Source organism: Pundamilia nyererei, unplaced genomic scaffold (genome assembly GCF_000239375.1).
Source record: "Pundamilia nyererei isolate P.nyererei 1_Seehausen unplaced genomic scaffold, PunNye1.0 scaffold00070, whole genome shotgun sequence".
Classification (NCBI taxonomy): domain Eukaryota; kingdom Metazoa; phylum Chordata; class Actinopteri; order Cichliformes; family Cichlidae; genus Pundamilia; species Pundamilia nyererei.
Window position 1 is genome coordinate 3,119,177 of NW_005187471.1, and position 10,403 is coordinate 3,129,579.

Here is a 10,403-nt window from a genome sequence, read left to right on the forward strand (position 1 = left end):
TGTCTGTATCACTGTGTTGGCTCACAGCACAGAAATACCATCCTTTGTCTTCTGGCTTCAGGTTCTTTACTGTGAATGTCCCACTCTCAACAACAGGCTTATTGGCAGAAAATTTATCTTTTTTGAAATTCCCATAGTCGTGCTCATCATCTTTTTTGCCTGTTGTTGCAAACACAATTAGTGTCATGGTTTCTCCAGGCAGCTGTCTGAACCAGTACATATAACGATAAGTAGCATCCTTTGTATGATTACACCACATTGTTGCACTTTCACCTTCCCTTTCCCACAGTAAGGGTGTCTGTTCAACATCACTTCCATCAGTCAGACCTGTGTGTATAACAGTACTAGTTACATAGGTGGACATTTAAACTCATGCAGTTGACAGCTTCATAAAGTTTGTTCATTTCTGACTGTTAGAATAATATTGGATTTTACCTTTAATCCACAGCACAAATACCAAAAAGCTGAGCAGACTGTGTCCAATAATAGTCATGTTCTAAAACTGAGAGTCACATTCATATACCAGTGTAGTTACACAGCTATAAAGAGTTGCAGGTAGGTGTGTCACTGTCACAGTGTGTGACATTCTGTGAAGTCGGTTGGTTGAGTTTGGTGACGTGAGAGTTGCTCAACTGAAGCAAGCGTCTCTTTAAAATTCTGGGGAATCAGGCTTTAACTGACCTGATACAACACATGTGCTCAGTTCTGATCTTGAACAACAATATGATAAGCACAATCCTTCTTAAAACAAACAGCTATCCAATTTAATTACATTTTTTTTCAGGTAAATCAGGAGAAAGTGTCAAAGTTCATTTTCATTGTTTCCTGTGTTGTTTTTTTATTTCACGTGTGTTGTTGGGGGACAGTTTCTATGTTTCTTGTCCAAAATTAATGCAGTGACATGTATGTAGATTTATGATTATTTTTTTCTGTTCATTTTGACTTACAGAGGAGTTTTATGATTGCATACCCATAGTTACTGCAGATATTGCTTAGTATGACTGTAAATCTGAACAATGAGCATTGAGCGCCCCCTACAGATAATTAAACACACTGATGTCTTCAGTTCATTGTGAAACCATAGTCTGGGTATTTGTGCAGCTCTTTAATCCACCTGCATCACTGTGTTTACTCACAGCACAGAAATACACTCCACTGTCTCCAGGCACCAGCTTCTCCACTGTCAGAGATCCAGTCTCATAACTGATCTTTGTTGCTGGAAACTTTTCCTCACTGAAGCCACTTTCATAAGTATGCTGAACTTTTGGAGCTGTGAAAACAATTTGCTTTATTTTCTGTCCTGGCAGCTGTTGATACCAATACATCTGAGAGTAATCAAAAGTCTTAGTGTGATTGCAGGTCATTGTGGCAGACTGACCCTCTGACTTCCATAGCAGAGGAGTCTGAGAGACATCACTCCCATCAGTTAGACCTGTAGGTGTGAAAAATCAAATTATGATACAGTGCCTCATGAACACCACGAAATTTTAGCATTAGATTAAAGCTGAAGACACAGGTTATCTAGTCTTCAGCATCACGAGGAAACATACCTCCAAACCAGAGCAAAGCTGCAGACAGTTTGATGAGAGCAGCTGTGAACATCATTGTGTTCTGATAACACTGTGAGACCAGACTCAGTCTTTTTCTGTGTTGGGAGGTGTGGTATGACAGCAGAGATGAGTCACAGGTGGGAATGTGTTTGAATATTTTTATCTTCTAACACCAGGTGCTTCACTGTAATAATACTACCTTATGTGTGACTGCATATTTAACAGTGTGAAGCAATATTTTCATCTAATTGATCACTTCTGCTGCAATTCTCTTTGCACTATTTAATCTTGTTCTGTGATTTTGTTAGTAACTGTGCCAGAAACATGTATGGGGAAAGCCATTTATATCTGGGAATGTTTGTGGTGTCTGAGGTCCCCCTACCGTTTATGTCATAGTAACAGTTGTGCACTGAGGTTTTTGTTCAGCTCTCTGCTTCGTCTGTATCACTGTGTTGGCTCACAGCACAGAAATACAATCCTTTGTCATTTGGCTGCAGGTTCTTCACTGTGAATGTCCCTTTATCAGCAGTTGGCTTGGTGACTGAGAATTTTTCTTTACTGAACTCTCCAAAGTCTTGATCATCATCTTTTTTGCCCCTTGTTGTGAACACAATTAGTTTCATTGTCTCTCCAGGCAGCTGTCTGTACCAGTACATCTGGAAATAGAGATCACCCTTTGTATGGTTGCAGCTCATTGTTGCACTGTCACCCTGATATTTCCACAGTATGGGGGTCTGGGTAACATCACTCCCATCAACGTGACCTATGTATGTATAACAGTACAGAATGCCATATTGAACTCTGATTGCTCACATCCTTCAGCATCATATCAAAATATGATTAAAGTATATTTACTGCAGCATGACAAATGCAACTCTATATAAGTTTGAATGTTGATTTTGTTGCAACTTACCCAATTCCCACAGCAAGAAGACTGCCAATGTGAAGAGAACTTGTTTAATGATGATGACATCCATCTTTTGTTGCTCAGAAACTGAGCCACAGTCTCACACAGATTAAATGAAGAGCTGCTGATGGGAGTGTCTCTGCACTGTGAATTGTCAGTGATGTTGATAGCATAGTGGTACAGTGGGTCCCCCTTCAGGACATCCCAGTACATTAACTTTAATTCTTTTCAGTACCTTTGATTATGATCATGTGAATTATTTTCAATAGTTTAGGCAATCTAGGATCATTATTGTGCTCTTAGCTAAATAAAATTGAAGACCACAATCTACTGGTGTGAGTGACGGAGGTCTGACGTTACTGCAGACATATTTGAGTGCATCAGATTATAGTTAGACTGTGTGTGGTTGTACTTGAGGTTTCCCTACAGCAGAGCAGGTAATGGGAACTTTGCCCAGAGGTTTTTGTTCAGCTCTCTGCTCTGTTTGTATCATTGTGTTTACTCACAGCACAGAAATACCATCCTTGGTCTTTTGGCTCCAGTTTGTTCACTGTGAATGTCCCAGTCTCAGCAACAGTCTTGCTGGCTGAAAATTTCTCTGTGTCGAAATCTCCATAGTCATGCTCATTATCTTTTTTGCCCGTTGTTGCAAACACAATTAGTGTCATGGTTTCTCCAGGTAGCTGTCTGAACCAGTACATCCAGAGATAGTCACTACCCTTCGTGTGATTACACTGCATTGTTGCACTTTTACCCTCCCTGTCCCACAGACTGAGTGTCTGCTGGACATCACTTCCATCAGCACCACCTGTGTGTAGAGGAGTGAAAGTTAAAGAAGTAAACATTTTAACTCTTGCAGAAGACAGTTTCCCAGAATGTTAGATTTCTAGAATATGCATGATAGCCTTACACTACTGTACCTTTTATCCAGAGCACAGATACCAACAAGCTGAGCAGACTGTGTCTGGTGATAGCCATGTTCTAAAACTAAGAGTGTCTTTATTCTGTCAGTGTAGTTACACTGATATGAAGAGTTACAGGTAGGTGTGTCACTGCAGTGTGCCACATTGATCATGTGGGCTGATTTGCCAATAATTAATATATTTTTTATCAATATAAATTAAAACAGTGTAATCAGTAAATCTTTGAATGTGGTTGGTGCAGGTGGTTGTCACTCTTCTCTGAGAGATGCAACAAGTTAATTGTAGTTGTTATGTTTCATTTTAATATTCAGACTATGTTAGGAATATATCAAAGAATACAGTACACAAACCAAAAAGAATGTAATTTAAATGCAAAAATACTCTAATCTCTTTAACAGTAATCTGTTTAATTTGCAGAGGTTTTTGTTGAACTCTCTGCTGTGTCTCTATTTCGACAGTATGGGGTCTGTCTGTCATCATTCCCATCAACACAACCTGCGTGTGTATAACAGTGCAGAATTCCATGTTGTCCCAGCTTCACACAGATTAAATAAAGACCTGCTGGTGAGTGTGTCCCTGCACTGTGAATTGTCAGTAACTATGTTGGTGTGGTGGTATTGTGGATCCCCCTTTGGTACATCCCAGTATATTTGATCTCATCATGCAATACGATTGGTTATCTATTTTTTCTTTTCAAAATCACAGACACACATTAGTGCTTAAAGATGTAAAGATTAACACTTACTATCACAATTTAGTAATAATGTAGTAACAGTAGACTAACTATGTGGAAACAAGAAGGAAATATTGAAGTCTGTGAAGTTTTTATACATATAAATTGTTCTAATTGAATAAATAAATACAATGAATGCACATTAACAGGCTTCTATATATTTCACATATGGCTCAAATGCCATTGTAAAAGCTTGAACCATCAGATTCCCCAGCTTCCCTAATAAATTTTTATTATCTTACATCTAGTCCAATATACATTAAAAAAGAAAAATGAAGACTGTTTAAAACATAAGATGAGAAAACGCTGACACTTCTGTGAAAGTGGGTGAGAACAGACACTATGGCATTATAGAAGAACAGCTAATTTTATTAGTAGGTAATAGGCATACTGGAGAAATTGCAAGCAAGAGTATAAGTAGCCCTTTTGTTATTTCCTTAAAAGGTGTCTTCTGCAGCTCCTTCAAGTACAGTTAGTTTGGGAAGTATCTTAGAATTTTTTTTGAAGATGTCTGCAGGAGTTTGTGAGTATTTCATGATTGTAAAACTTGCAATAGTTGATTTTCATACATGCTCTGAATTCAACAACAAACTGCTTCAAAGGCCAGTTTGGACATTTAAATTAAGTCATGACAACAGTTTACATGAGCAAAACTCTACTCTTACTTTACTCTCCTTGAAATCACTGTCAGAGACTTTATGCTTTGACTGCTGTCGCGCAGGTTTATCCAGCAGAGGTCACCCTGAGATCTGTTGAGCTGAATCCTGCAGACTGTACACATGTACAGACTTCACTGAGCTGAAGCTCAGACAAGGTGAGTATAACTGTCAGGATGCCGTCAAACAGTGCCAATAAATGGATCTGAAGTATTAGCTGGAGAGGAAGAAGAAATAATATTGTGGAAATTCTGTTCATTTTTCATAGAATCTACACATCTGTTGTGCCTCTTTGTTTCTTTTAAGAAGTATACATATAATGAAGAATCAGCATACCCTTTGCCTGATATAATTTCTAATAGTTTTTTGTGGGGTTTTTTTTTTTTTTTTTGGATGAAGTGTAACAGATGTACCGGTTGCAATAATACTGTAATAAATACTGTAATACAACTTCAGTACCCACACAAAATAAATGTGCTGCTTCTAATGTATGATAGATTAACTGAATTGAATCGATGATGTCTTCGTCACTATTTTTGCATCTCTGAATACAAAACATGAGTTTGTACCACAAGGGGTCATGCAGCATAACTAAGATTTCGTTTACAGTGATGTGCAGAAGTCTAAGACCACCCCTCCGTTTGCATTTTTGTTGTCTTGAACAATAGTTCCCAGTTCTTTTCTAGTTTGTTGAACATTGGCTCAACTTTGGCTGCTTTCTCTCATTACTTATTTTCAGTCTAGTCCTTGTACCTGTCTTTGTCCTGGTTCAGAGGAATTATTTTGGTTTTCCCAAAAAGACTGATTCTGTTCATCTGGACGTAGCGTTCTCAGTGGGAGAAACATGATTGAGCCTCCTTCAAGATGTTTTTGTTTTTGTTTCTACTTAACACCACTAAACACCTGAGTCATTCATGCACAAAAAGGTACCTAACTCAAGGGATGAATGAAACAATTTTAGATAGTAATAAATGTATAAAGATACAATCAGACTGTTAAAAAGCATAGAATTTCCCCAGTGTGGAAAATCTATCTTATCTCTTTATATGATTTCTCATTGAAACTGTGTGTTGGAGATCTTGTCAAAATTGAAAGAATGAAGAACATAGAAAACGTGAAACGTGATAGATTTTAGTCTGCTTTTCATCACCATTTGGAGCACATACTATTGGAAACAGATTCATTTTTCAGCATTAACAACCCAACAATCCCAAACACGCTGCCACACTTTTTAGAATAATTTTTGCTTCGTAATTTTAGTGCTCTTGCTGCAATGAGGGATGAGAAAGATAATTTTACTCCCATATTAGCTTCTCTTCATTGGCTCAGTGTTAAATCCTGAATATAATTTGAAATTCTTTTCTTCACATATAAGGTGAAGGAAAAATCAAGCCTGTCATATCTTAAAGGGGTCCTAGTTCCATATTGTCCCCAGAGCACTTTGCTAGGCTTTCCCTCCCTAAGCCTGGCTCTGCTCTATGTTTGCATGTTTCAATAAATGTCTGCACCTATTTCCCATTTTCTTAGGAAAATATAAAGAAGGGTGCCTCAAGAGTTTTGCAGAGTCCCTGCTTGGAACTGAACATGAGGATGCAGCATCTTGTTTGTGTTTTTGCTGAAGTGAGTTAGCGTCTGTTTTTTATTATTTTTATTTCACCTTTAGTTTTATGTAACAAACATTATCCTATGAGTTACCTCTCTTGGTAAATGTGATAGAAAAAACAATAATAATGCATATTCATAGTGTTCTAGGAAACTTTCTTATTGTCATTTCTTTGTTACCTGAAAAATATTTGTACACAAACAAAACACACAAAAACAAAAATACATTGTCAGTGTGAGACTCTGCAGTTTGAATACTTTTGTTACAGGATGTTTTCGTTTGAGCTCTCTACAGCCATTATAAAAATGACCAAAATAACTATACTTTAGATTGCATAGTTCTCTCTTTTAATTGAATCTTCAAATACAGTTGATTATTAAGTTATTGTATAGTTTTTGGAATGCATTATCTTTGCTCTGTTATTCTAAAATCATAAATATTTACATTTAAATTATGAAAGATATGGAAAATTTCCACCTATAAAGATCAAGGTTTCCCAAAGGAGCTATAATTATCTTGCACGTGTTTATAGCTCCATATTTCCATTGCTGCCTCACAGATGTTATTTTCTGTTTATCTGACAGGAGCAACCGCAAACATGTTTTTAAAGGAAGCAAATGAGGAAAGTAGAACACATTCTTCATCTCACCGGGGCACTGACAAGAAAAACAAGATGTAGTGAACGGTTTAGACAAAAGCGATTGTGTAACTGCTTTCACTCAAACACCCTCAGTGGGGGGTTTTTTTCATTGCTTAAGCATGCATTCAAAAAATAGTTGCCATTTGACAGCAGCACAATTAACTTTACATTTCTTATCTGCTCCAACTAAAAAGATTCAAATAGAAATATCTGTTCCACATCAGACTTAAGAGCTGTTGTAGGTGTTGTAATTTTATTGCTTTGGTTAACACAGAAATGGAAGTTTTTCCATCTGTTTGCTCATTAATGTGCAGAGCGGGGAGTTGATGCAAAGCTGCAGGTGCACACTGTGAGCCGGAGGTTGTGGTAAAGTGGAAGGTTGCACCTCCGTCGTTTCTCAGCACAGAAAGCGAGCTGCAGGCTGCTCTGTGACCACATCCTCTCCTCTGCTGTTGCACTTTACTCCTCTGCAGGGTTTCATGCCCTGGTTTGACTTTTTTGCTTTGACCTTCTTTAGTACACAGATGACTGTTGTTACGTGTACACTCACATTCTTATAGTTTCCTACTGACAGCTTTTTACATAAAGAGAATGTAAAATGTAATAAAACTGACTTATATGTGCAAAGTGAAAACAGAAACAATGAAAAACAGCCTACTTTAAAAAGGTCATTATGTATTTAAAATAGCAACGTTTCTCAGAAAATGTACATCACCTTTCAATTTCTATGTTTATGACCAAAAATGAACCAACTTCTGAAGCTTTTCTGAGTTGAGATGCTTCAGTATTATGTAGGAAGAAAAGGAACTGACTTCTCTGAAAACAGTCATGATCGGCAAACAGGAAAGAATGCATTTTATCGCTGGAAAAAATCTTGTTCTGTGTGAGGTGAGATGTGGGTGCAGAGAGGGGGAAAAGGCAAAGTCAAAAGGAAAGAAATGACTGAAAAGATCCTCTCATAAATGTTTATTGATATGAAAATGAAGCATTAAGTGGAAATTGTTCAGCAAGAATACAGCCAGTGTTTCATAAACACAATAAAACAAAACTAAAATTAGCCAAACTTACTTTCATGCATTAGCTTTAATACTATATGAAGATTTAACTTTTGCATAGACCTGCAGCACACAAAGTTGTGGCAATAAAATCAGCATCTTTTATAATTTTTATTTACAAAAAACATAAATGATCCAAGTCCCAAATCTTTGGTCAGTCCACAGCTCAGCTCTTATTTTTTACGTTTTCCTGGTGAACTCTGTAACACACATAAAGGATAATCTGTGTTAATGCCAAGCAAACAGTTGTATTTGCTTTTATTTTTGTTGTTTTTATTTTTTTAAGGACAATGTAATTGGAGTTCATGTTCAACAAACCTGCAGCCTCCACACCAAAAATCCAACAAAGGCTCCATAGAGGCAGCTCTTGAAGATAAAAACGGCGTAGGAGAGTTTGGCTTTATTTGTGATCATCAAATATTTCTCTGTTAAAAAATGAGAAAATGAAGAAAAAGAGGAAATGTTCAGTGTACTATGTGGAGGCAGTTTTCAGTTGAGATTTTGTTTAGACTTTAGCAGCAAATTCAAGTTTTTACAGTTTCTTACATACACTGCTTCCAGTTTTGTGCCTGTGATGATGATTTGAACTGTAATAAAACCACAAAATATGTATTTACCTCTTCCCATGCCTCTATCTTCTTTATCTAATGGAGGAATAAAATTAATTAGAAAAGAATACATTTATTTCCCTTGTCATCAATTATGGATCATTTTGTGCTCCTAAACTTACCTTCAATACCAGATATTTCACCAAAATGTTTGGTGGTGCCCGTTCCATTGTAGAAACTGACAATGCAGGAAAAGTTTTTTCCCTTCGTGAACCAATCTTTAGCAGAAACTCTCAACCTGCTTGTAATTCTATAGGATACAGAGGGGGTTTCAATGCGCTCTGCAGCTTCATCTGTCGCCACACCATCAGTGATGTTCTTTCCATCGATTTGCCAGAAAACTTTAACATGGTCAGGGTAGAACTCAGTGGCCACACAGACAAGGGTCTTCTTCCTTTTCTTGTCTTTCTTGTTTTTGCACTCATTGACTGAGGGTGCCAGTACTGTTACGTTTGGTTTAATGGGATCTTGCTCTGCAAGAACAAAGACAAAGAAAAATCAAAATGATATACATATGACATAAAATTGCCTTTAGATCTACAAAGAAATCAATCAACATTTATGTACCTGGGAATTCTCTACAACAGTCAGACATAAATGTTAATGCATTGAAAATACAGTAGAACTTTTCAGTACTCATTAATGCAGAGGATGAGTTCAGGTATTTATTGTTATTGCAGTGATCTTACCAAGAACTGTTAGTTTGGTGCCCTCTCCAAAATAAGCAGGATAATTGCCAGAGCACACTGCTGCCTGGTGTGTTAAAAACTGACTACTACAATCATTCATTTTAAAATTTTGTTCACGATCAGGCCAGGACATATAAAGTCAACTATCACAACTATAACAACCACAATGAACATTTACATTGCATTTGCATCCACAGTTTAAGGTTTTTTTCTTTCTTTTCATTTCATTTAATCTAGTGCAACTAACAAAATATTATTTTCCAAATGAGACAGTGTTGCCACTTATACATTTTTTTGTGCAAATGCCAAATTTTACAACTTTATGATAACTTATGAGCACGATATTTGATTAAGTATAACAAACTCTTGTGCTCAAACAACTGTTGCATCTCAATTGCCATCTTTATCTTTTTTTTTTATATCTTGTTATATAAATTTTAGACTCCTTTACTCAATACAGCAATCACTGAACAAGACAATAATGCATTTATTTACTCAGCAATAACTTTTCAGATTTAGACTACATGATAATAAAAACATGATTTTTTTTTGTAAATAACATTTTCTTACCCAGTACTGTGAGTTTGGTGCCACTGCCAAAGTAAGCAGGTTCATAGTTGTTCACACTGATAAACTGTTGCATAAAAAACTGCTCAAGCTTTCAGCACTGACAGCTGCAGACCTTATTTTTTGTGCTTTTAAAGATAGATTTAATTTGTGGCAACACACAAATTCAGATAAAATGTATAAATTAACTAAGTAAAATCCCTTTTTGATTATATCATACTACTAAATAATTATCACTTAAAAGATTTTACACAAATACTGTACCAGACTTGTCTTCTTTGCTTTCAAAACAAAAACCTTTTGTTATGTATTTCATGTACTAGGTTTGTATCTTCCAAATAACTTTTATAGTCTTACCTAAAACAGTGAGTTTAGTTCCAGCTCCAAAATAAGCTTCTGACTGGGAACTCACAGTATTTCACAGAGCTGATAAGAACTGAGTGTGAGAACAATATTCTGGGCGCAGAGCCAA

At 36.6% G+C, this 10,403-nt stretch overlaps 1 protein-coding gene across 1 annotated transcript in view; it reads right to left on the reverse strand.

Moving 5' to 3' along the window:
* Positions 1-7,963: 7,963 nt before the first annotated feature.
* Positions 7,964-10,403, reverse strand: part of LOC102208517 (Ig heavy chain Mem5-like) — a 23,316-nt gene continuing 20,876 nt past the window's right edge. The window contains exons 4-8 of the mRNA XM_013911730.1: positions 9,935-9,990; positions 8,798-9,148; positions 8,685-8,711; positions 8,386-8,492; positions 7,964-8,267 (exon numbers count right to left, since the gene is read on the reverse strand). Coding sequence (XP_013767184.1) covers positions 8,241-8,267; positions 8,386-8,492; positions 8,685-8,711; positions 8,798-9,148; positions 9,935-9,990 — 568 coding nt within the window. The 3' untranslated portion in view covers positions 7,964-8,240. The remainder of the gene's footprint in view (positions 8,268-8,385; positions 8,493-8,684; positions 8,712-8,797; positions 9,149-9,934; positions 9,991-10,403) is intronic.